At 38.3% G+C, this 27,675-nt stretch overlaps 1 protein-coding gene across 1 annotated transcript in view; it reads right to left on the reverse strand.

Annotated features, from left to right (window-relative positions):
* The window catches only part of LOC110572244 (neuronal acetylcholine receptor subunit alpha-7), a 113,334-nt gene that overhangs the window by 14,235 nt on the left and 71,424 nt on the right, over nt 1-27,675 (reverse strand). Inside the window, exon 5 of the mRNA XM_021680487.1 lies at nt 906-985. Coding sequence (XP_021536162.1) covers nt 906-985 — 80 coding nt within the window. The remainder of the gene's footprint in view (nt 1-905; nt 986-27,675) is intronic.

Raw genomic sequence — 27,675 nt, forward strand, 5'->3', positions numbered from 1 at the left:
GAGTGGTAGGTGTGTGAATGTGGTGTGCGGTGTGTGGATATGGTGTGCGGTGTGTGGGGGGGGGCAAGTGGTAGGTGTGTGGATATGGTGTGCGGTGTGTGTGTGTTTATGTTGGTGTTGATGTGGGAGTTGGCTGCAGATTGCCTGGGACCAGGAAGTTAAACAGTTGCAGTGGGGGAGATAATCCTGGAAAAGAACATGTAAAAAAAATCATCCTAAAGATTTTTAAAACTCTGTTAATATCTGCCTCAAAGCATTAAAACGCAGGTTCCCTATGCTCTGTATTATTCAGTGAGCAGCCCAGGGCCCAATGAATTGAGAGAAATGAGGGGCTGGTGGGAAAAAAAAAAATCAATCCCAGGAAGCAGTTAAACATCAGCTGGTTGCAAAGGAGAGAAGCTCAGTCAGGAATAAGGCACTAATGAGCCCCACTCTGAAACCACTTGCTCTTATATTTAACACGCAAGTGCTCCTTCATGCACATCCTCAAGAAGCCAGCAAGTCCCCAGCACCTGGGGAGCAGCCCCTGCCAAGACACGCAGTCTGGCAGGAGAGGAAGTGGCCAGCTGACATGGAGGAGGGAGAGCCTGGGGGTTTGCCTTGCAGGCTGTAAGGAGAACTGGAAGTGACCTGAGGAGGGAGACTTGCTTTAGCTGTGGATTAACTTTAAAGAACACTTGGCACCCAATAAGGACATATGACACATGAGCCATGACCCCAAGACAAAAAAGAGGAAGACGGCATTGTCATGTTCAGGAAATATTTGCAAGCACAGAGGGGAAGAAAGCAGCAGGAGTTGGGTGTGAATGAGGCAAAGGATGCCCCACACGCGTGCGAGCACCATCGGTCTGGCACCCTGAACTCGCTTAAATTGTCTAACTACAGGACAAAGAAGTGGGTCTTACCTGGAGGCAGGTACTGGCAATGCCCAGAAGAGTTAACTAACACGTTGGTGTGGAATGTGGCATCGAAGCGCTCATCAGCACTAGAAACATGAGAAGGATTTCATGAGTCAGCACTGCCAGGCGGTGGATCTCCCGGGGCCCTTAGGTCTGTCCTGACTGCAGCTAGAATAGCTTTGAGAAGTGCCACTCTTTGTGCTCGGGTCATGCCGACACCATTTGTAACTGGCCTGGGAGATCTCAGAGCACTGGTTGCTAGCGGCCAATGTCCACCCACCCCCACCATTTCATATGCACTGTGATTTTCATATGCCCATAAAAGAAAATTTTTTTAGCAAAAGTTAAACCTGAAGACAATTTCATAGAACATCCGCTGATGAGACATTTCTATCTGTAGGAGATAAAGAGTGGGTAAAGCACTCTGCCACTGATCAGGGATTTTGACCCACTATCTCCAAAGCTCCAGTTCCAGCTTCCTGAATGCACCCAATGCTTGGTTGGTGCTTAACCAATATATCTTGAGTGACTGAACTGCAAGCACAGGAGGCTGTGGGGCACCACCAGAGCCCAGAGGCACCCTGGGCTCCACGATTAGCGATGACAGGAAGGAGGGCAGGTGAAGAGAGCAGAGTTAGGTACAGGTTTTAGATAGGTGCACTCCAGCCCCCTCCCTGCCCAAGTTCAGAACCTCCCACAGCCAGGAGTTACCAACTTGAACAAAGGGGGTGGAAGACACAAAACAGGAAAAAAGAACAACAATTAAAGCCAACAGCCCTTATTATCCATGTCTTTTATCTTCTGTATTCTGATGCTTTGCGGACCCTGGAAGAACCGTGCCCCCTCCATTCCCAGGTTAGCCAGTTCCTAGAGACAGGAAACAACACGCTCACCAGTGCATCTCTCAAATGCAAACCCGCTGATCCAGAGCCCACACCCCAGCCACCTCCTTTATCAGGGTTTCACACTCCAGCCCTCTATCCCTCTGTCCTAATAACCTGAGGGCCAGGTACCAAGCAACTAGGGACAGCTCCTATGACCCAGAGTCCACTGAAATTCTTCAAACTAACCAATCCTAACCCTGCTCACCCTGCCTCACCAGTTCTAATCCACGGAAACCACAACAAAGGCTCTTTCCCATCCAAGAAGACGCTGTCAACCAAAGGACTAAAAAATTGCTCCTTAAAAAAGTAATATCCTCACAGAAATTCAAGAGGATATTGCATCTAGTAAAACAAAGAGCAATATGAAAGTTAAAATATGATTTATGAAATAAATTTTTATAAATGGGTGGGAGGTTTGGGCTGAGAAGAATTACAGAGATGAAATGTAGGACAGAGATGAGGAAAGCCCCCAGAGTACAAGACCAGAGAAACTCACTGGACAGATGCTGAAGAGACAAAAGGGCGGGAGATAATTACCCAAGAAATCACAGAGAGACATGCTAGAGCTGAAAGAAACTAGTCAAGCATGAAGGCAAAGTGAGGCACTTTCACAGACTTAGGGGCTCAAAGGGCTGGTGTCCCACGTATATTTTCTCGGTCATGGATTTGAGGATGAGCTCTAGGAAAATGAGGGTAAATACTGAAAAAAGAAGAAATAAAACTTTTGGACTAAACCTGGGTATCAAGAAAATGTATTTCCATGATGAGCTGTGCAGTGCGCCTAGAAAAGGCGGGGGTGGGGGATGTTCCCAAATTACAGCAAGAGATGAGGAGTCTCTGAGGAGAGTGAAGTAGATTCAGAGCAAGAGAGAAGAGAAATAAGCTGGAAAACACCATGCATTCTATCAAAGACACATTTTTAAAAATCACTGTAATAAGAAAGAAAAATATCAACTAGAAACTTCGGGGGAAAAAAAACCTATACCAAAAAGCCAGGGTATGACTATGAAACAAAAACGTGATGAAGTGCAGAGGAAGAAGGAGGGGAGAGAGACTAAGCTACCAGGAAAGGATAATCCTTTGAGATGAAGGACACTCCTACCTCCTTACTTGCAAGCACACACAGGGAGAGAGGAGGAGACAGGGTCAAGATGCAAATATTCTCTGCTTGATTGTGGTCTGTACCCAACTTTCTCCATGAATCACATGATAAACAGTGACGGAGCACAAAACAGCTGAACATGTGGACCTTCACAAAATCGCTCTAGAGCAAACCACGATTTTCAAACCAGGTTCTCTGGAACCCTGAGATTCTCTGGGTGTGCTCTGGGGTTTCTGCACCTGTGGATTCTGATACTCTCTTTTCCTTGTAGTCTAAAAGGCGAATAAAAGTCCAAACACACTCAAATGACTTCTGGAAAATTTTCTCTCTTCAGACCAGACAACCAATGGATTACTACATGTGGCCCATTTAACTCCTTTTTTGGCTGAAAGTTAGGCTAAAACTTCTCTTGCCATGCCTGTGCATATCTTTGAACCTCTTGTAAATGAGTCGCCCAGTAAGGTTTCAGTTTTGCACTGCTCTTTTTAAAAATCCACATTTGAGCCTACAATTCCAGCGTAGAACCTGGACCCCACCTCACAGCACCCGATCTCACCACTGCAACAACTGAAACTGTCTTGTGACACATGACACAGGATGCATGGTTTTGCTTATTTTAAGCTTGGGTTTCTTCTTGTCTGATTTTTATAACAAAGACTGTGAGCATCTGTTAGATCAGTGACTTAATTCTGGAAGGAAAAAAAAAAAAGAATTCCTCCCAGTTCTTCCTCCACACATTTGGATCAATTTAATTGAAGAGACTCTTGAGATCACAAGACAAATGAGTAAAAACAAGATAAAAATCGGTTTCCATTAGCAACAGTTTACCTGTGCGACTCACTGATTTCTAAATACAGTTCAACCAAAACAGAATATTGAGATAAACAGAACTGTAACACTGTTATCATTATCAACATGCAAATCTTAATATTCATTTTGGCAGACTTAGAGTTCTCTGCTATTTTATACATCAATGATATAAAAGTAAACTGCTGTAATAATTGTATGCTAATACCACTATTCTGTTTTGGCCATTAGAGCTGGAGATGAGGTTTGTTTGGAGAAGGGCTCTATTGCCAAAAACTGAGGCTGAACACAGCTCTGTGAAACGTGAGTGGGCCCAAACTAGCCATGACATGGGAGGTAACAGTATCAGCTGCTTGTCTCGGGCCCCAGCACTAGGTGCACCATGCAGTGATGTACACGGGAGCCAGGGGATGGTGAGCATGAGGCCGTGTGATAATACAGTCTTGCAGCTGGCACACACTGATAACCCTGGGAACTGGGGTGCATCCACAGGACTCGGTTCACTCCTCCTCCTGTTCTGGTGAGCATGTGAAACTTTCTGTATTAAACAGTTTGAATATATATACTGTTTATGTACTTAAGACCCTTCTTGACGACTCAGGCATGTGGCTGCTTCATTTTGTTCAACAGCTCCTCTCTCCAGCTGCCTGGGTCCTTGTCCAGCCAGCAAAGGACAGACAATTGGTGTGGGGAGAACTCTGGGGGCACCCCCACCACTGATTGGGCAACAAAGGGCAACGGGGCCTTGTCACTGAAAAGTAACCATGGAGAGGAGGGATATTTAGCCCAATTATTCAGGGTGCAGATCCTAATATCCTTCGTGGAATGGTCAGGAAGAAAGGGCAACTGGACAGGCTCTAAAGATGGGCATAATTCCAGCAGGTAGAAAGGAAGGTTGGTGCATCCCCAGCATAATGCATGGTCCAATCACATGCCTGGAGGTAAACTAGACAGAGAGAAGCTTCATGAAGGTATGGTTTGCCTGGACACTAGGGTGAGTGAGGTGTCGCCCCAACACCTTAGTTTAGCACTTGCCTTAGCAGGAAGGCCAGCATTATGGCTTGAGAGAAAACCATGGGTGGCCATGGCTGCAGGATCCAGGGTTCAATGCTTATGGATTAACTGCAAGCTGTGCTTTCAGAAATCAGTGAAGGCACAGGCATGCAGAAGTGAACCTGGGGTCTGGGATTAGATTTCTTCCTGTTCTCCATCCCCCTGGAGCTCATGCCCTGCTTGGTTCCACCCCAGCTCCTGACTCTGGAAGCAGAGCCTCTGAACCTAGCTCAGTGCAGCTTCCTGCTCAGCTTGCCCTGTAGCACTGACCCCCACTGCCGAGCCTGGAGCAGCTCAGCCCTAAGCCAGGGAAAAGAAGGTGACCACGCCACTCACAGCATCATCTGGCCCTGAGTCCAGCTGTCAGTGCCCTGAGAGAGAAGAACAGGGTGGCCAGCCATCAAGGAAGCCCAGAAAGACCAACCCCCAACAGGACACATGCTCACTAAACTAAAACTCTGCATATAGGTAATGCTGAAGGATTAGGAAAAAAAAAAATCCAGGGTCACCCTGCTGTATCAAAGAGGGCACTGGGTGTATGGGCTCATGAGGACTCTAATGAATAAGGACTCGTATGCAGCCCATCCTGTCCCTCTGAGCTCACATAGTCCTTGAAAGGAAACGGAAAAGCAGAAGAGAAGAAAAATGATCTCAACTGTTCTCACCACAAAATGAAATAATGATTATGTGATGTGATAGAGGTGTTAGCTAATGCTACAGCAGTAATCATATTGCAATATACACACGTATCAAATCAACATGCTGCACACAGTACACTTACATTAGGTTATATGTCAATTATATCTCAATACAAAACAATAAAATTAAAATGTTGGAAGGGGAAAAAAAAGTAAAGGAAGAAGACAGAGAGAGCCAATGTATCTGAAAAGACAGTGGATTTAAGGTATCATTTATATTAAATCTCTTTAAAAAAAGCTGTCAATTACATGCTAAGACATCTCTGATGTAAGGTATGCCTAGATATCAGAGGGAAAACAGTCTGTTTAAAATAGAGGCATGGGGTGGGTGGGTGGGTGATAGACATTGGCGAGGGTATGTGCTATGGTGAGCGCTGTGAATCGTGTTAAGACTGCTGAATCACAGACGTACCTCTGAAACAAATAATACATTATATGTTAAAAAAAAAAAGAAGAAGATAGTAGGAAGGGAAAAATGAAGGGGGGAAATCGGAGGGGGAGACGAACCATGAGAGACTATGGATTCTGAGAAACAAACCGAGGGTTCTAGAGGGGAGGAGGTTGGGGGGATGGGTTAGCCTGGTGATGGGTATTAAAGAGGGCACATACTGAATGGAGCACTGGGTGTTATACTCAAACAATGAATCATGGAACACTACATCAAAAACTAATGATGTAATGTATGGTGATTAACATAATAAAATAAAATAATAAAATAAAATAAAATAGATGATTTTTGTTTCAAAAGAAAGTAATGAGTCCTCTTTCTGGATACTATGATTTAGTTCTGTATTTTAATCTAAGATGTTAAGGGTCTACAACTAGCATTGTGTCCAGTCATAGTCCATGAACAAAAAGTCTTGAGCAGAACTGAAATTTTATGGTCATTTCTACCTGTCAGAGATCCCAGGAGGCAGATATCTGGGCATCAGCAGGAGGCTTCCAGAGGAATGTATGCAAGATCCTTTCTTTATCCACCAATTTACATGTTAGGTGCCATATAAAATGGATGTTATTATTTTTTTTTAAGATTTTATTTATTTGGCAGAGAGAGACATAGCCAGAGAGTGAACACAAGCAGGGGGAGGGGGAGAGGGAGAAGCAGGCTTCCTGCTGAGCAGAGAGCCCGATGCGGGGCTTGATCCTAGGACCCTGGGATCATGACCTGAGCCGAAGGCAGACGCCCAACAATTGAGCCACCCAGGCGCCCCTACATGGATGTTATTATAACAATTGAATGTAACATTGGATGGATTATAATAATGTTATAAATAGGATAATGTTATCACAGTATGTATCAAGTTTCTGAGCTCCCTATTTTGTTCCTTGAACTGTATGACTATCCCTGACCTAGTATAATATCTTTTTTTTTTTTTTTTTTTTTTTAGAGAGAGAGAGAGAAAGAGAGAGGGTGGCGGGAAGGGCAGAGGGAGTGGGAAAAAGAATCCCAAGCAGGCTCCGTGCTCAGCACAGAGCCTGATGCAGGGCTTGATCTCAAGACCATGAGATCATGACCTGAACCAGAATTAAGGACCAGATGCCCAACTGACTGAGCCACCCTGAACCCCTAGTAATGTCATCTTAATCACTATAACATAATGAAAATGTTGGTATTTAGCAGAGTGAGGCCCCCAACTTTGTTCTTTTGTTTAAACGTTGTATTACCTATCCTTGACCCTTCACTCATCACTGTAAATTTTAGATCCACTTGTCCAGTCCCACAAAGACCTTGTTGAGGCTTCAGTCAGAATCAGATTAAATTTACAGAACAGTTTGGGAAAATTGGACAATTTTGTGATACTGAGTTTTCCCAGAATTAAATATGACATAATCCATCCTTTGTTTCGGTCTTTCTTATGTTTATTTATTAGTAATTTTTACCACTTTCAGATATTGGAAATAAAATTTGTTAAATTACATTTTCTAATTGTCACAAGGGTAAAGAAATACATTCAATATTTTTACACTTGTTTTGTATCCAACATATTTTGTCTAGATAGTCTCTAAAGAGTTCTTTTTAATGTAAAAAAATCACAGTCTATGAATGATGGTAATTTAGTTTATTCCTTTCTAATCCTTGATATTTTATCACTTTGCTTTTATTACTACTTAGATTCATACTATTATTAAGATATGTGATGACAATGGATATCCTTATTTTGTTGCACATACAGAAACTTCTAATGTTTCAGCATTAAATGGGCTTTTGGTAAAGACCTTACATTAGCTGAAATCAAGTTTTATTCTATTTCACAAATGGGTATCAAATACAGTCAGTTGATTTTTCTCCACTTACCAAGATGATCACATGAGGATGAATTATACAAATGGACTTTTCTAAAGTTAAACAAAACTTGTATTTCTAATAGAAAACTAAATTTGATTGGATTTGTTTTTATTTATTGCTAGATTTAGTGAGCTAATATTTTAAAGATTTATACCTGTATGTTCATAAGTGACATTGTACATTAGGTGGAACTTGACTATAAAACCCACCTTTTCCGATTTCTTTTTCAAAACATGTCAATCAAGAGAATGAAAAGGCAAGCTTCAGACAGGGAGAAAGTATTTGAAAAAGACATACCTGATAAAGATTATTACCCAAAATATACAAACAACTCTTGAAATTTAACAATAAGGATAAAAATAACCTGATTTTAAAATGAGCATAGGGGCACCTGGGTGGCTCAGCTGGTTAAGTGTCTGCCTTCGGCTCAGGTCATGATTGCAGGGTCCTGGGATCAAGCCCCAAGTTGGGCTCTCTGCTTGGCGGGAGCTTGCTTGCCCTCTCCCTGCCACTTCCCCTGCTTGTACTCTCTCTCTCTCTGACAAAGAAATAAATAAAATCTTTAAAAAAAAATGAGCCAAAAACCTGAACAGACACTTCAGCAAAGATATACAGATGTCAAATAAGCATAAGAAAAGATTATCCAGATCATGTGTCATTAGAGAAGTGCAAATGGATTTTGGCCAACTTCTTAGATTGGCCAAAATCCAGAACACTGACAACACCAAATGCTGATAAAGATATAGAACAACAAGAACTCTGATTCATTACTGGTGGGAATACAAAATGGTACATACAGCCACTCTGGAAGACAGTTGGTCAATTTTTTACAAAACTAAACATACTCTTACCATACAATCCAACAACGCAACAATCACACTCCCTGGTATTTACCCAAAGGAGCTGAAAACTTAGGTACACAAAAATCTGCACATGGATATTTATAGCAGCTTTATCCATAATTCCTAAAACTTGGAAGCAACAAGTTGTCCTTCAGTAGGTGACTGGATAAATCCGCTGTGATACATCCAGACGATGGAAAATTATTCAGTAATAAAAAGAAATGAACTAACAAGCCATAAAAAGACATGGAGGAACTTTAAATGCTTATTACTAGGCGAAAGAGGCCAATATAAAAAGGCTGGATATGTATGATTCCAACTATATGATATTCCAGAAAAGGCAAAACTACGGAGACCGTAAAAAGGTCAGTGTTTACCAGGGGTTGTGGTGAGGGAGGGATAAATAGATGGAGCAGAACATTTTTAGAGCAGTAAAACTACTCTGTATGATATAACAATGGCGGGTATATGGTATTATACATTTGTCCAAACCCAGACAGTGTACATCAAAAGTGAACCCTAATGTAAACTATGGACTTAGGCGATAATGATGTGTCAATGTAGGTCCGTCGATTATATCAAATGTCCCACTCTGATGTGGGGAGGCTGTGCATGTGTAGGGGCAGGGGATATAGGGAAAAATGTCTGTCTCTTCCACTCAATTATGCTGTGAACATAAACCTGCTCCAAAAAATAAAGTCTATTTTTAAAAAATATATATTGATTCAATCTTATCTATTTTTTTCTATTTTTGTCTAGAATCAGCTTCTGTTTTTCCAGAAAAAATTAATTCTGGCTAAATTTCCAAATTTATTGACATAAAGTTATCCATAATAGTCTCACTTGTTTTAAAATACCTGTCCGCAGTTATAAACCCTTTTTATTGTTTATAATCATTTGTTTGTATCTTCTTTATTTTCTTGATAATTATTCTGAGGTGTGTTCATTTTATTAGTTCTTTTTAAAACCAGCTTATTGGAGCACCTAGGTGGTTCAGCCAGTTAAGTGTCTGCCTTCGGCTCAGGTCATGATCCCAGCGTCCTAGGATGGAGTCCCCCGTTGGGCTCCCTGCTCGGCTGGGAGCCTGCTTCTCCCTCTCCCTCTGCCACTCCCCCTGCTTGTGTGCTCTCTATCAAATAAATAAAATCTTAAAAAAATAAATAAAACCAGCTTATTCCTTCTCGATTTCTATTTTTCTTATTTAATGAATTTCTACTCTTTGTTCTTCCTTCCTTCTACTTAGTATTTATTCTCACTTCTTGAGATTGGTGATTAAATCACACATTTTCCTTTTTAAACCCTTTTCTAATGTAAGCATTTAAGGCTATGTATTCCTCCTGCACACCCACACACAGGCACACACAGAGACAGAGACATACACACACTAAAGGTTTTTTTTAATTCATATATGATATTTAGTTCTCCAGATATTTACTTTTAGTATAACAAGGATAAATTTATTCCTATATCTGTGTCTGTGTGTATCTCTATAACTGTATCTATATTTATATATTGGGTAAGTCTTGTTAACTGTGTAGTTCAAAACTTAGATATCCTTATGCTTTTTACTTTTCTTCAACTATTACTGAAAAAAGTACATCAAAATCTTCTACCATAATTACGAATTTGTCTGCCAATTTTATTCATTTGTTTCAAAGATATTTTGTGTTTAGTGCATACATGTGAGATTTGTTATGTATTCTTAGAAATTGTTTCTTTTTTGTCATTGACTTGGCCTTTAATTTTAATTGTATCTTTTTTTTTCTTTCTTACAGTGTGTGTTGTGGTTTTTGGTTTTCTGTTTATTGGGTTTGTTTTGCTTTTTGTTGTTGTTGTTTTTCTGTTGTAAACACAGCCATTCTCATTCCTGGTTCCTCTTTGTCAGGTATATCTTCTCATTTTTTACTTTTTATTTTAATTAATGTGTTTATTTTGCTTTTTGTGTACTTAAATGCTTTAGTTCCATTAGCTATATTTTTAAAAGTATATATAATATAGTTGGGAAATCTCAGTACTTTTAACCAGCTGCCTAATCCATTTACTTTTATCTTCTCTGTTGCTATGCTTGGTTTTATCTCTACTACTTAATTTTGTGCTTTTGATTTCTCTCTCTTTTGACTGCATTTTTTCCTCCTTTCTCTGGGTTTTTTATGTTTTCCTTATTTTTCCCCCACTCTCTCTCCACCTGTTTGAAAGTTCACTATATTATTCTTACATTTCTAATGGTTCTTCTTACATTTTTAACATGTGTCTCTTACTCAAAACTGACCACTCTGTGGCCTGCCAGAGCAACAATGGAGGGTTTTACCTCCACCTGCTATCCAAGTACCACCTTCCATGTTATTATTTTCCAGCATCTTAACCTCTTTGTTTTTAATACCCCAAGTTCATTATTATTATTTTATGTATTCCATCTTGTTTATATTTACCTGACCTTAAGACTTTATTTGAGAGAGAGAAACAGAGACAGAGAGCGTGTACGAGAAGGGGGAGGGGCAGAGGGACAAGCAGGTTCCCCACTGAGCAGGGAGCCCATCGCAGGGGCTTCATCCCACAACCCTGAGATCATGACCTTAACCAAAGTCAGACCCTTAACCAACTGAGTCACCCAAGGTACCCTTATATTTACCTGAATTTTTAACCAACTGCTTTGCTTACCATTCCTTCTCAAACTTTGTTCCTAAATGTTCATTCTTGTAGTTTCTTTAATAGTAGTATTTCTGGTCATTTCCCACTTCATGGGAAACTCTTTTAGTCTGTTTTTCTGAAAATGTCTGATTTTGCCCCTCACATAAAAAATGGTTTGGCTGGGGAGAGAATTCTAAGTTGATAATTATTTTCTTTCAGTACTTAGTAGATACTTTCTCTCTTTTTTTTTTTTTCCCTAACTTCAACTGTGGCCTTTAAATGGTCTGCAGTCAGTCTAATTGTCATCTCTTTGTTAAGAAGCTGCCCTTTTTGTCTTCCCTTGTTCCCAGGACTCCTTAGCTTTGGGTGTTCTGTAGTTTTTAGCACAGTATGTGTCGGGGCTTGTTTCTTCCTATCTACCTTTCCTCAGGCTTGTTGTATGTCCTGAATCTGAGGATTTATGTTTTTCATCAATATTATTAAATTTTCAGCCATTCATTTGGAACACGGCTTCTGTTGGGGGAAAAAAAAAAAAAAAGTTGTGTTTCAGTGGAAAACTGCATCCTCTCTAACACACAATTCTGAGTTAGCCGGTCATTGTGTTTGAGCTATTTAGCGGTTCTTTGTGAGCCGTAAGCAACTGATAGATGTATAAATTATATGTTGTCTGGTAGTGATTTAACTGGTAATGATTTGATTCTCTGTGCCCTGTAGATAAACAAGTTTTGTGTCCATCTATAATTTATCTCAACATTCCCAGTCCATATAAATTAGTCCTGATTTGATTTCTCCTTTGAACTGGTTCTAATATCTGCCTGGTTCCCTTGTGTTTTATGAGTAAAATAAATTCTTTAACATGTGTTCACTTTTTATATCGGTATACAAGTCACAATTTTATCTTTCTTCTGAAAATAATCTTTTAACACTTCTCCCACATTCTTTCTATTATTTCCTTCTATTGCACTAGCAAACATGTGTGGGAACACTAATCCTACAAAAGAGAGGAACCCATACTCCAGATTTTGCAGGATTAAGTACATGGTGTCTCTTGGGTGGATTCATGCCTCCATATCTGTTTTCTGCATAACCTCAGACACACGGTACTTTATTATGATTATGATTATTTATTCCTATTTTTCTCTATTGGAAAATAGGAATAATAATAGTACCTTCTTCATAAAGCTGTTAATATATATAAAACTTCTGAACTAGGACATGGCACAGAGAAGCATCATAAATAGTGTTAGATATTTTTGCAACTGTTCACTATTCTTTCATATTTTCATCTATTTAGCTTGCTATGATTCATCTGGGAAATAGCTTCTTCTTCAACTGTGCATCTGATAATCAATGCTTACACCAAGTTTTTAATTTTGATGGCTAAATTTCTCACTCTATTAATTTTACTTGACTTTTTAAAGCTGCTTTTTTAGAGGGTGTGCTGCTCTTTTCTTGTGTTTTCAATACTTAATCATGTTTAATTATCTTAAAATTATTTTTTTATAATTTTTTAAAAGATTTTATTTATTCATTTGACAGAGATAGATACAGCGAGAGAGGGAACACAAGTAGGGGGAGTGGGAGAGGGAGAAGCAGGCCTCCCGCAGAGCGGGGAGCCTGATGCGGGGCTCGATCCCAGGACCCTGGGATCATGACCTGAGCCGAAGGCAGACACTAAACGACTGAGCCACCCAGGTGCCCCTATCTTAAAATTATTTGTTAGGTTCTATTACCTAAGGTTTAGATCTAAATCTGCTGTTTGTCATGTTTACTATTTGCTCCAAGTGAGCTGTTTCTTTATAAGTTTCATAAATTTAATTTTCAACTCATCTTCAGCAGGGTGTGTGTGTGTGTGTATGTTATAACTGAGTTCTGTCTTACTTCTCTAATGCTTCATTCCTGGTAGTTTTGTACCATTTTCTGTAAGAACGAGAGCTTAGGATGCACAGATACAGCAACAGTGTTGGTGGGAGAGAAGGCTGGGGAAGGAAGGGGACAGTGGGGAAAAAGAGTCCTGTGGCTTTCTTCTCACAGCTGTATGCCCCCCACTCCGGACACTTATCTACTTGTCCTGCCTTGTACTATTTGTCAGGCTGTAGAAAATTCTTGGTTCAAGCACAGATGTCCCACCCACAGAGCTTGAACAGGGCATGTTGAGGCTTCTTGATGGGACAGACAGGAATGAACCTTCAGCCTTTTAGCGCCAAAAGGCAGCTTCTGCTAGCACATCCTAAAACAGGTAAGCTTCTTTTTCATCCTTCTGCACTGAGAAGTAAATGCTTTTTCAGTCCAATTTCTCACTGAGAGCAGCATTTCCACAGCGGGCCAGCTTTCTCAGTTCCAACCCACCTTGTATGGGGCAAGAGAGAGGAAGCACCGGTTTTACTTCTGCCTTGGCGGGTAATTAGTTTTGTGACACAGAACAGTTCATTGAACTCCCCACGGCTCAACTGGGAAAGAGAGCTGATCGCCATTTTCCTAAGTCTGCTTGTAGCCTGGGCATTCCTTCTAGCAGTGTTTTAGGTAGCCCATATAAATCGATGTGAAGATGTCAATGAAATAAAAAGTAGTTTTTCATAACTATGTAACCTATGACATCCCTTCTGGCTCTAGATCTGTGAAACAAAGAGAAAGGAGGAAAAGCTAATCACCCCTGCCAGTGGAAGACAAAGTGTTAAAAGACCGTAAATCATATGCAGAAATTCACACATGTATGTGTGTGTGTGCAGAGTGACTGGAAAACACAATGGTAAAGGTAACAAAATCACACTTTGCCCACCTGTACTCTAGTGATCTCTGTGAGCTTAAGAAATACCCACATAAATGGGGGCCCAGGTCCATGCTTAGGTAACTGGCTAAAAAGTGACCACATTAATTTTTTAAGGGGACTTTTCTCTTCAGATTGAAGATAGTAAAGAAATCCATCAACATTAATCTGAATGAATATGATGTCTAAATAAACTAAGCATATGCTTTCAAAAAAATACCAAAAAATACCACTTGCTATGGCCTTATAAAAAAATGATAAAACAAAAACATTGTTTTTGTCTTTAAGAAGTCAATCTAAAGGTTTCCTGCCTGTAATTATACCAAGTATTTCCACCAAAAAACTGAAACAGGTTAATAATTAATTATAAACACCACACTTGGTTTAGAGTAAGTGGAATATAATACTGGGGGCCTAATTTTCTTTTCTTTCTTTTTTCTTTTCCTTTCTTCTTCTTCTTTTTTTTTTTTTTGGTTGAAATTATGCAAAGTTTAGGTCAAACAGGTAAAATAAAAAAAGCTGTTGGGAATGAAGGGGACCTATTTTCTTTATGAGTAAACCAAGTTGGCATAACATGCTTGGAAAGAAATTTCACAAAATATAATAAGAGCATTTAGGAGCCTTAAAAATTCCATGTTTTGTCGGGCGCCTGGGTGGCTCAGTTGGTTAAGCGACTGCCTTTGGCTCAGGTCATGATCCTGGAGTCCCGGGATCGAGTCCCTCATCGGGCTCCCTGCTCGGCGGGGGGTCTGCTTCTCCCTCTGACCCTCCCCCCTCTCATGCTCTCTCTATCTCATTCTCTCCCTCAAATAAATAAATAAAATCTTAAAAAAAAAAATTCCATGTTTTGTCTGGAAAGTTACCTAAGATTAAAACAATTATGGTCACATATGTTTATTACTATTTTGATAGAATAAAAAATAGAGCTCAGACAGTTATAGAAAGACAGAACATCACCTATTTACTATGGACTGATTTGTGTCCTCCCATTCCCAAAATCCACTTATTGAATCCCTAACCCCCAAAGTGACTGTATTTGAAGATAGAGCTTAAAGGCTTAAAGGAGGTAGTTAAGGTTAAATGAAGTAATAAGGATGAGGCCCTAGTCCTATAGGACTGGCAGCCTTATAAGAAGAAGATCTCTCTTTCCATCTCCCTTCCCCTGCCCCGCACCCTGTATATATGCCATATGAGGATGAGGACCAGTGAGAAGGCAGCAATCTACACGCCAGGAAGAAAGCTCTCAGCAGGAACCGAGTTGGCTGGCTCCTTGATCTTGGACTCTCAGCCTCCAGAACTGTGAGAAGTGAAAGTCTCCATTTTTATGTATCCATTAAAATCACTTTGAATGCTTCTTGGAAGCAGCACAGTATACAAACAAATAAATAAGAAATAAACTTTAATGGCTTGAGGATTCAGCCCTCCAAAAATATCTACTTTGGTACAAAAAAAAGAAAACAAAACAAAACAAAAACAAACACCACACCCAACGTATAGTACTTTGTTATGGCAGCTCAAGTTGACTAATCCACTACTCCCTCTATTAATTATGACTAAAAATTCTGAATATAATATATAAATAAACATAAGGAGACTGTGAAAAATGCAGAGAAGAAGGCAGAAGGAATGACGTGAGGTCCCTGTGTGTTGCATTTGTCTACTACCTTCCCAACTGGGTGCTTGACAAGCACCAATGGGCATAGACTAAAAGAAAAAAGAAAAAAGCCCTGAGAAAAGCCTGCTCTATGTAGCCCAGTGACCAGAAGGGCAACAGGGAGACAGAAAAATTTTAGACAATATCCAGGTATCAGCTAAACACCAAAGAAGAAAATAACGTTCCATCACCAACCTTATCAGCAATAGCCAAGTGAGGACTCTAGATTTCCAACCAAATATACCAGGAAGATAGTGGCCAAAAAAGCAAGAAGGACTATATTATTATCAGATAAAATAGACATTAGAGGAGAGAAAATTACAAAGGGCAGACATAAATTTACACATTGATAAGGACTCAACCCACCAAAAAGACACAGTAATCATATGTTCTTTCCCACAAACAAGTTGCAGAATATGTGAACCAAAAACAGATGGAAGTGAAAAAAGGAAGAGACAAACCCACAATTATAGCTGGAGACTTCAACACTCCTCCCTCAACAATGGAAGCCAGGACAAACAGACATAAAATCAGCGAGGATACAAAAGAACTTAACACACCCTCAACCAAAGGACCTAATGGAGAGAAAACCCTTCCCTCAACAACAGCAAAAACACATTCTTTTCTTTCTTTTTTTTTAAGATTTTATTTATTCATTTGGGAGAGAGAGTGAGCATGAGCAGGGGGAGTGGCAGAGGGAGAAGCAGACTCCCCGCTAAGCTGGGAGCCTGATGTGGGGCTCCATCCCAGGAGGAGATCATGACCCAAGCCGAAGTCAGATGCTTAACCATGTGAGCCACCCAGGCGCCCCAACACATTCTTTTCAAGATCCTATGGAGCATATATTAAGACTATATCCTGAGCCACCGGACAAATCTTGACAACATTTATTAGAATTGAAACTATACAGAACGTTAATATGTGCCCACAACAGAATCAAATTAGAAACAACAGGAAGTGTCTCAAAACACTTAGAATCAAACACCAAATTTATAAATAATCTATGAGCCAAAGAGGAGTCTAGAGGTAATTCAAGACATACACTGAACTGAATGAAAATTCTAAAAAAATTATATATCAAAATCTGTAAGATGTAGGTAAGGTACTGAGAGGGAAATTTATAGTAGCTTTTTGCTACTATAAATTACTTACATTAGAAAAAAGTCTCAAGTCTATAATCTGTGATCACCTCTCAACTAACTAGAAAAAGAAAAGAAATATAAACCCATAGTAAGTAGTGGGAATGAAATAATAAAGATAAGAACAAAAATCAATGAAAGGGAAAAGAGAAAAAAATAGGGAAAATCAATGAAGCAAAAATCTACCTCTTTGAAAAGATCAATAAAATTGACAAACCAGTATCAGGAAAGAATCTGAGTATATCACTGCATGCTCTGTAACAATAAAAGAATGATAAGGTGATAAACAGCTCTTCACACATAAATTTGACTGTTTAGATGAAATATGCCAATTCCTTGGGAAGCACAAACTACTAAAAATTTACTACTAAAATTTAACCGAGGAAGCTGAATAGCCCTAAAACTATTTCACAAATTAAATTAATAATTTAAAAAATTCTTAAATGAATTCTCTAGATCCTGATGGTTTTACTAGAGAATTTTACCAAACAATTAAAGAAGAATTAATACTAATTCTGTAACTCTCTCCCAGGAAGCAGAGGATGAGAGAATGTCTATCAACTCATTTTAAGAAGCTAATATTCTGAAACCAAAACCACAAAAAGAGTACCCCCCAAAAAAGGAAAAAAATAGCTACAAACTACATTCCCTCATAAATAGACATAAAAACCCTCAACAAAATATTAGCAAATATAATTCAGCTGCATATTTAAGTAATTATACATATATGACCAAGAGGACTTTAGTCCATGGGTACAAAGCTGGTTCAGTATTTCAAAACTGATCAGTGGAATCAACCATATTAAGAGCCTAAAGAGCATGATTATATCAATTGACATGGAAAGAGAGAGAGATAATATTCAACACTCATCCATAATAAAAACTTTCAGAAAACTAGAATAATAAGGAACTTCCTCAGCCTGATAAAGAACATCTACAGAAAAACTAAGCTAGCATTATACTTAATGGTTAAAGGACTGAATGTTTTTCCCCTAAGATCAGGAATAAAGCAAAGGTACCTGTTCGCAACACTTTTATTCAACATAACCCTGGAAGTCCTCACCACAAAAATAAAGGAAATAAAATGCATAAAGATCAGAAAGAAAGAAAATTGTCCCGATTTAGTTGACATGACAGTAGAAATCATCTACATGATTATATAAAAAAAAAAATCCCAAGAGGTCTCTAAAAAAAAAAAAAAACAGCTCCTAGAATACATGAGTTCAAGGTCAGAGGATACGAGATCACCATTAAACAAACAAACAAACAAAAACAATTATATGTCTATATACTAACAAACATATGGAAACTGAAAACACAGTACCAGTTATAATCATGCAAATAAATGAAACACGAATATAAATCTAAAAAGACATTTATGGGACTTTTATGCCGAAAATTACAAAATGCTGATGAAAGAAATCACAGAGGATTTAAATAAGAGACACATACTGTGATCATGGATTGGAAGACTCAACATAGGATGTCAATTCTCCCCAAAATAATCTCTAGGTTTAACAAAATTCCTATCAAAATTCCAGTATGTTATTTTGTAGACATACACAAGGTCATTCTGCAATTGATACAGACAGGCAAAGGAATTAAAATAGCTTAAACAATTTTGAAGAAAGAAGAATAAAGTGGGAGAAAATACTCAATGTTTAAGTCTTACTGTAAAGCTAAAGCAAGGAATACAGTGTAGTATTGGTGGAGGGAGAGACACAGAAATCAACAGAACAGAACAGACAACCCAAGCGTAGACCCACACGAATACAGTGGTTCCCCCAGCCCTTACCCAAGATTTAACTTTCTGTGGTTTCAGTTACCCAGGGTCCAGAGGCAAATCATCCTCCTTCTGTAAGGTCAATAGTAAAGTCAATGTTACAATGCCTACATCATTCGCCCCACTTCATCTTATCAGTGAGGCATTTTATTGTCTCCCATCACATCACAAGAAGAAGGGTAAGTACAGTACAGCAGGATATTTTGATGTAGAGAGAGAGAGACCACATTCATATAACTGTCATTATAATATATTGTTATAATTGTTCTATTTTATTATTAGTTATTATTGTTAATCTCTTACTCTGCCTAATTTATAAATTGAACTTTATCATAGTTATATATCTAAAGAAAAAAAAAACATAGTACATTTAGGGTTCAGTACTATCTGTGGTTTCAGGCATTCGGATCCCCACTGGGGGACTTGGAATGCATCCCCCATGGACAAGAAGGGACTAGAGTACGCCCAAGTGATTTTGACAAAGGTGTGACACACAAAGGAGGAATATAGCCTTTTCAACAAATGCAGCTGGAGCGATTGGAAAACCATAAGCAAAAAGATAAACCTCCACCTAAGCTTCACCTATTATTCAATAATTAACTCAAAATGAATTACAGACTTAAATGTAAATCTTAAAACCATAAAGCTTGGGAGAAAATCTTGAGGACTTGTGTCTAAGTTAAGAGTTCTTAGACTTGATACCAAAAACAATCCTTTAAAGTAAAATTTGATGAACTAGATTTCATTAAGTTTTTTTAAAAATGCTCTGTGAAAGACTCTGTTAAGAATGTGGGGAGGGGTGTGGGGGGATGGGTTAGCCTGGTGATGGGTATTAAGAAGGACACGTACTGCATGGAGCACTGGTTATTATACGAAAACAATATGATGTATCATATGGTGACTATCATAACATAATAAAATTAAATTAAAAAAAAAGAATTTGAAAAGACAACCCACAGAAAGGCAAAAGGTATTTTCACGTGGCATGTCCAACAAATGACTCATATTTAGAATATATGAAGGACTCTCAAAACTCAACAGTAAAAATTAAATGAATAATAAAAAAGCAACAAACCAATTAGAAAGGAGGGCAAAATACATGAACAGAAATTTGATTAAAGAGGATATACAGATCACAAATGAATACATGCAAAGGTGTTCAGCCTCATTAGCCATTATGGAAATGCAAATGAAAACCACAATATCACTACATGCTTATCAGAATAAAAAATAGTAATAACATCAAATCTTGGCAAGGACACCGAGTAACTCAGTCACTCATACGTTTCTGCGGGCAGGGGGAACGTGAACAATACAGATACTCTGAGAAAGAGTATGGCAATTTCTTGTAAAACTAAACATCCACTTATTATATAAGCCAGCAACGGCATTCTTGTATAATTCACACCAGATAAATGAAAACTTATGCTCACATAAAACCTGTACACAAATGTTCACAGGAGATGCATTTATAACAACTAAAGACTATAAACACCCCAAATGTTCCTCAGTGGATAAATGGTTAAACAAACTGTGATACATCCATACCACTGAGTGCTATTTGGGATAGGAAGATAGACCTCAGTGTATACTTTTTAAAAAATTTCTTGTGAATCTATAATTATTTAAAAATGAAGTTAGAATTATTTTTTTAAAAAATTAGAAACTTACCAAATATCCAACAATGGTCAATTAAAATACATTTTCTCAATGGACTATTATGTCACCATTAAAATGATGATTAGGAAAAGTCCATGGAAACATGGAAAATGTTTACGATGACTGAAAAATACAATCATTATAATCACATAAAAGCATATTAAGCAGATGGACTGAAGGAAGACATATAAAATTAAATTTAGCTGTTTAGGGAAGGAGGGACAGAAATTAAACATTTTGACTTTGTCGTGGCCACTGATGGTAGTCTTGAAATATGAAGAGGTCTTTCTTTACGTTGCCCTCAATCTGAAGTTAGCTTTCATAATATGTTCATCTTGTCAACGACAGGATAAAAAGTGACAACATCTACTGGAAGGTCAGAAGGTACTGTAACCTTCAAACCCAGATGCTACTGCCACTGGCCTTCAGCAAGTCTTTTGGAGGCACCATCTGGAAGACCATAAAATGGAACCCATACCATGTTCTGCTTACCAAGAACATCAGAGGACTAGGTTATAATCATAACACATCTGTTGATTACAAAATATATAAGAAATCCTGTAATGATTCACTAAAGTTGTCTAACATTAATGCATCCCTGGGAAAAATAAGAAGCACTCACTAGGTAAGTACCAGAGAGAAACATTTAGATGGTTAGAATCAAGTTCTCATTAGTTCTTTTGTTGTATCCTCCAATGGCATGAGCATAATTCACCATTCAGCTGGTCTTTCTCTGGACAGCAAGAGGGAGGCAAGAATATAACTGAAGTTAGTATATGGGCTGAAATTCAGGACTTCCAGCCACCAAATTCCTGCTAGCTTCCATCTAAAGGAATGCAAGAGGGTATTAGTGCTCAGCAGGCAGAGTTTTTCAAAGTTTGGTCTGGGGACCATAAGTGGCAGAGTCCTGAGCTGTACTTCACACCTTCTGTACCAGGCCCTGGGGGAGATAGAAATGAAGTCTCCATTGTTAACAAATACTCAAGGAGCTTCTTAAGGCAGAGAAGAAGCTGGAAAATCACAACAGAAGAGTCAAAATGGGCAGCAGGATGTAGAAGACCCTTATGGGCCACAGGGATTCAGAGGGCCACCGAAGGAACCACTGAGCAGCCTGAGAATTTTTAAAGCTAATCTACTGTCTCCTTGTGGACCCTTTGACCTGGTGCAGACGGACTGCAGATGTGGTTCTAGAGCCAGACCCAGGAACCTTCCCTAGCAATTCTCCTGCTGCATCCTGCTTCCAACGTCTGGGTGGCCACATGGGGAAGAGGATTGGGAAGAACACACATGCCACTTCTGGCTGTTTCACTCTCTTTGAGGTTCTCTGGTGAATTTTTATAGTTTTCCTCACAATGGTATGGTGCATTTGTACCAGATTTATTCCTCAGTATCTCAGGGTTATCCAAGATCCTTTATTCCATGTTGCTGTTCACTGATGTGTAACTCAGCTGTTACCTTGTCTTCCTTGCTCTACTCTCTTATTAGCTCAAAGTTTGTCAGCTAATTCTATTTTTAGGTAAATAATCAACTAGGAGCAATGACAGTGTTATGTCTTCCTCTGTAATGTTCAGATCTCTTATTTTTAATTTGTTCTGGCTAGGGCCTTCCAGCAGACTGCTGACAGCAGGATTATCTGGTATCTTCGCTTTATCTCGGACTTCATTGTGAATCTGCCTAACTTTTCAACAGTTAGCTTTATGTTTGCAGGAGTTTTCTTGTGGATGATATTTATCCGATTATGAAAGTTTTCTTCTAGTCTTAGTTTATAATGTGTTTTGATCAAGGATTGCAGCTGAATTTAAAAAGTTTTCTGTCAATTGGGATTTTTGTCTTTGTTCCCTTGTTCAACATGGATATGGGGTGAATTCCATTAGCAAGCCTACCAAGTTAATCCATCTTTGCATACCTGGAATAAAATTTATTTGGTCTTTTTCACCTAATGCACTGCTGGATTTTTTTTTTTAAAGATTTTATTTATTTATTCATGACAGACAGAGAGAGAGAGAGAGAGAGAGAGGCAGAGGGAGAAGCAGGCTCCCAAGGAGCAGGGAGCCCGATGCGGGACTCGATCCCAGGACCCTGAGACCACGACCTGAGCTGAAGGCAGACGCCAACCATCTGAGCCACCCAGGTGCCCGCACTGCTGGATTTTATCTGCCAGTATTTCATTTAGAATATCTGTATCCATATTCACATGCAAGATTTGTTGATAGTTCTCTTCTATTGAGATGTCTTTACCATGTTAATTTATATCAGTGTTATACATTTTCTATCTTTTATGCATGTTCTAGAATATTTTATATAATGTAGATTTATCTATTCTTGAAGATGGAAAATTCAAATGTAAAAATGTATCTTTCAAAATGTAAATCTTTGCCTACTTTTTCCATTTTTTAAATGTATTTTTAAATCTACCCTGATTTTCTACTCTTTAGGCATATTTAGTAATTTGTATTCCCCTAGAAAATCACCCATTTCAACCAGGTATTCAATATATATATATATTTCTTCAATTCAAAATATATATATTCTTTCATTTATTCATTTAGGGTTTTTTTATGTTTCAAAGAACTAGATTTTAGTTTTTATTTTGTCTAAATGTGTGTTTGTTTTGTACTTTTTAAAAATCATTTCTGTTTATATCTTCACTAATTCCTTCCTTCTGCTTTCTTCAGGTTTATTTTGATATGCATTTTCTAACTTTCTGAGGTACAGACTTACTAATCAAATTTCAAACTTCCTTGTTTTCTCACTTGTGCTTTGACAATATCTCCTTGGTCTTGTTATGTTCGCTCTCATTGTCATTCATTCCTTAAAAGGTATTTATTGAAAGGTTCTATAAACCAAGATTAATTTGAGAGTGTCTTTAAAATAATTAAGAAGATAGTAGGAAGGGAAAAATGAAGGGAGGGAAATTGAAGGGGGAGACAAACCATGAGAGTCTATGGACTCTGAGAAACAAACTGAGGGTTCTAGAGGGAGGGGGGTGGGGGGATGGGTTAGCCTGGTGATGGGTATTAAAGAGGGCACGTATTGAATGGAGCACTGGGTGTTATATGCAAACAATGAATCACACTACATCAAAAACTGATGTAATGTATGGTGATTAACATAATAAAATTTAAAAAATTAAGTGCAGATTATAGATACATATGCACATATAATACCCTATCATAATCCCTTTGTTGTTATTCATCTTTTAAAGCATTTGATCAGAGAATATGAGCTATATGAGATCTACTTTTTAGAATACACTAAATCTACTTTTTAGATATTATTTATGGTTCAAAATAATTTTTGGCAAGTATATCAAGTGTTTAAAAGTATTTTTGTTTGTTGAGTTTGAATCTCTCTCTACATTTCCTGGTTCAGTCTTATCAACTATTTTATTTCATCCTATTAACCATATTTTTTTTCTTGAGATTCTTGTTTTGTCTATTTCTCCTATGTATTACATCAGCATTAGTTGCAAATATCTTGAAGCTACACTGTTTGCCACATAATTGTTCATAAACATTTTGTTTACTCAGTAACTTTGCCTTTAATCAATATAAAAAGATTCATTTTGTTCCTTTTCATGCCTTTTGGTTTTATTTTTTATTTTTATTTGTTGAATAAGAACACTGCTAAGTCAGGTGTCTTTTTCTGTCACTTTCCAGACATAACTTTTTCAATTCCTTTATTTTCATTCTGTGGCATCATTTTGATTAAAATCCATCCTCTGTATATAGCCTACAGTTGGGGTTTTGTTTGTTTTTCTAACCCAATCAGAGAGTCTATTTTATTTTAGGAATTGTTATGGGATTTAAACCTATTTGCATTTTTGTGATTAGTGACTATTTTAACTTATTTCTGCTTTTCTATTAATTGTCATTTTACCGTATTTTCTTATATTGTTCCTTATTTTTCTATTTCTGCATTTGGTGTACTGGCTGATTTCTTTGTTTTGTGTCTAGTGGTTTGGAAGTTATTACACCCTGTCTGTCCCTCTTATATCAACTGAAATATGCAACACATAAATTTACTTGTACTTTTTGTTCATTCTGTACATTTAACTGGGGTTATCTATCTCTACCATACACTAACCAGAGAACAGCAAACTTCCACATCACTCCTCTATGTCTCAATTTCCTACTGACTCAAACCTTTTAGTTATTATTTTATTTAAAAATATTATCAAATATTTAAATTTAGCTGTGACTTCTAGGGCTTTCTTCGGTAACGACTGCTAACTTTATTCCATGCTTGCCTCTTTTTTGGTTTCATCTCATCTTATTAAGTACATCCTTAAGTAAATCACTCAAGTCTTCACAAATTTTTTTTTTTAATTTTTTTATGTTAGTCACCATATAATACATCATTAGTTTTTGATGTAGTGATCCTAGATCCATTGTTTTCGTATAACACCCAGTGCTCCATGCAGTACGTGCCCTCCTTAATACCCATCACTGGGCTAACCAATCCCCCTCCCCCTTCCCCTCTAAAACCCTGTTTGTTTCTCAGAGTCCATAGTCTCTCATGGTTCATCTCTCCCTCCGATTCCCACCCCCTTCATTTTTCCCTTCCTTCTCCTAATGTCCTCCATGCTATTCCTTATGTTCCACAAATAAGTGAAACCATATGATAATTGACTTTCTCTGCTTGACCTATTTCACTTAGCATAATCTCCTCCAGTCCCAACCATGTGGATGTAAAAGTTGGGTATTCATCCTTTCTGATGGCTGAGTAATATTCCATTGTATATATGGACCACATCTTCTTTATCCATTCATCTGTTGAAGGGCATCTCGGCTCTTTCCACAGTTTGGCTATTGCGGACATTGCTGCTATGAACATTGGGGTGCATATGGCCCTTCTTTTCACTACATCTGTGTCTTTGGGGTAAATACTCAGGAGTGCAATTGCTGGGTCATAGGGTAGCTCTATTTTTAAATTTTTGAGGAACCTCCACACTGTTTTCCAAAGTGGCTGTACCAACTTGCATTCCCACCAACAGCTTTGTAAGAGGGTTCCCCTTTCTCCATAACCTCTCCAACATTTGTTGTTTCTTTCTCTGTCCATTTTTGCCATTCTAACTGGTGTAAGGTGGTATCTCAATATGGTTTTGATATGAATTTCCCTGATGGCTAAAGATGATGAACATTTTTTCATGTGTCTGTTAGCCATTTGTATGTCTTCTTCAGAGAAGTGTCTTTTCATATCCTCTGCCCATTTTTTGACTCGGAATAAACCTAACCAAAGAGGTAAAGGATCTATACTCTAGGAACTACAGAACACTCATGAAAGAAATTGAAGAAGACACAAAAAGATGGAAAAATATTCCATGCTCATGGATCAGAAGAATAAACATTGTTAAAGTGTCTATGCTGCCCAGAGCAATCTATACCTTCAATGCCATCCCAATCAAAATTCCAACGACATTTTTCAAAGTGCTGGAACAAACAATCCTAAAATTTGTATGGAATCAGAAAAGACCCCGAATCACAAAGGAAATGTTGAAAAAGAAAAACAAACCTGGGGGCATCATGTTGCCCGATTTCAAGCTATATTACAAAGCCGTGATCACCAAGATAGCATGGTACTGGCACAAAAACAGACATATAGACCAACGGAACAGAATAGAGAACCCAGATATGGACCCTCAACTCTATGGTCAAATAATCTTTGATAAAGCAGGAAAAAATATGCAATGGAAAAAAGACAGTCTTTTCAATAAATGGTGCTGGGAAAATTGGACAGCCACATGCAGAAGAATGAAACTTGACCATTCTCTAACACCATTCACAAAGATAAACTCAAAGTGGATGAAAGACCTCAATGTGAGACAGGAATCCATCAAAAGCCTAGAGGAGAACATAGGCAATAACCTCTTTGACATCGGCCACAGCAACTTCTTTCAAGATACATCTCCAAAAGCTAGTGAAACAAAAGCAAAAATGAACTTTTGGGACTTCATCAAGATAAAAAGCTTCTGCACAGCAAAGGAAACAGTCAACAAAACAAAGAGGCAACCCACAGAATGGGAGAAGATATTTGCAAATGACACTACAGATAAAGGGCTGGTATCCAAGAGCTATAAAGAACTTCTCAAACTCAACACCCAAAGTCTTCACAAATTCTAAGCTACCTTAGTTTTTGCCTGGGTAGTTCAGTTCATCAAAATATTTTATTTTGAAAAGAATTTACGTCTAATACTAGAAAGTAATGCTCTATTAACTTTGGCAAATTTGTTTCTTGTTATAAAGATCTTTCACTTTGAGAGCTTTGAGAGGTTTTCCTTTTATCCTCAATGTTTTTAAATTTCAGCCTGATATTCAAGATATAAGTCTCTTTTTGTTTACCCTACTTAGTATTCAGTATGCTATTGGTACATGAAGAGACAAATACAACCATCCCATTTCAATTCACTGGGGAAAAGATGGAATGCTCACTAAATCATGTCAATCATTTCCTATTCTTTAGAGTGAAATAAAGTTAGACTCTTACCTCATACTATACAGGAAAATTTCAGGAAAAAAACCCCCACAAAATAAAAAATCAGCTCTTTGGTTTACTTTAGCAGTTTAGTACAAACTTTTTATTTTTTATTTTTTTTAATTTTTTTTTTTAAAGATTTTATTTATTTATTTGAGAGAGAGGATGAGAGGAGAGAGAGAGCACATGAGAGGGGGGAGGGTCAGAGGGAGAAGCAGACTCCCTGCCGAGCAGGGAGCCCGATGTGGGACTCGATCCCGGGACTCCAGGATCATGACCTGAGCCGAAGGCAGTCGCTTAACCAACTGAGCCACCCAGGCGCCCAGTTTAGTACAAACTTTTTAAAGTATTAAAGGAAACTCTAACAGCATGCAGGTGTAATCTTCTGGTATGGAATCCCAGATTCTTAGAGGATACATAAATAAAATAACAAAATACATCTGATTTACTAAGAATGCAAAATTTATTTTAAATAAAAGACCATAAATCATGCCAAAAGACAACTTGAGTAATTTAAATTGAATAATCCTTCATGACAGATTGGTATGGAAAGTGAAGGAGAAAAGATAATGACAATCACTAGGTTAATTTGTTTCTCAGGCTACATCCATGTATATTTTATGATCCATCCCCAACACACCCACTCCAAACAACCAGAATTCATGTATGTATGTATGTATTTGGTGTTGGGAATAGTGATCAGTTAATCCAGACAGTGTGAGTCCCCAGTGCTATTACCCAAGTTGTGGCCTCCAGCTATCCCATACTGGACCCAGTAGTGCACCTGCCCAGGGTAATTTGACCCTCTCCAGTGCTATTTGCCACACTAACTTTTGGGGATAAAACATGTGTACAGAACATGGCCTCCCTGACAGAGATCACTGACCAGTGGGGAGGAAGGAGAACCTGATTTTCCATGTGGCATGCTGCTTAGAAACAGCAAGTCCCTCCATGGCCCACAGTGGTCCAAGCAGGGACAGTCGCAGAGGAGAAGCCTGG

Source organism: Neomonachus schauinslandi, chromosome 9 (assembly GCF_002201575.2).
Source record: "Neomonachus schauinslandi chromosome 9, ASM220157v2, whole genome shotgun sequence".
NCBI classification, from domain to species: Eukaryota; Metazoa; Chordata; class Mammalia; order Carnivora; family Phocidae; genus Neomonachus; species Neomonachus schauinslandi.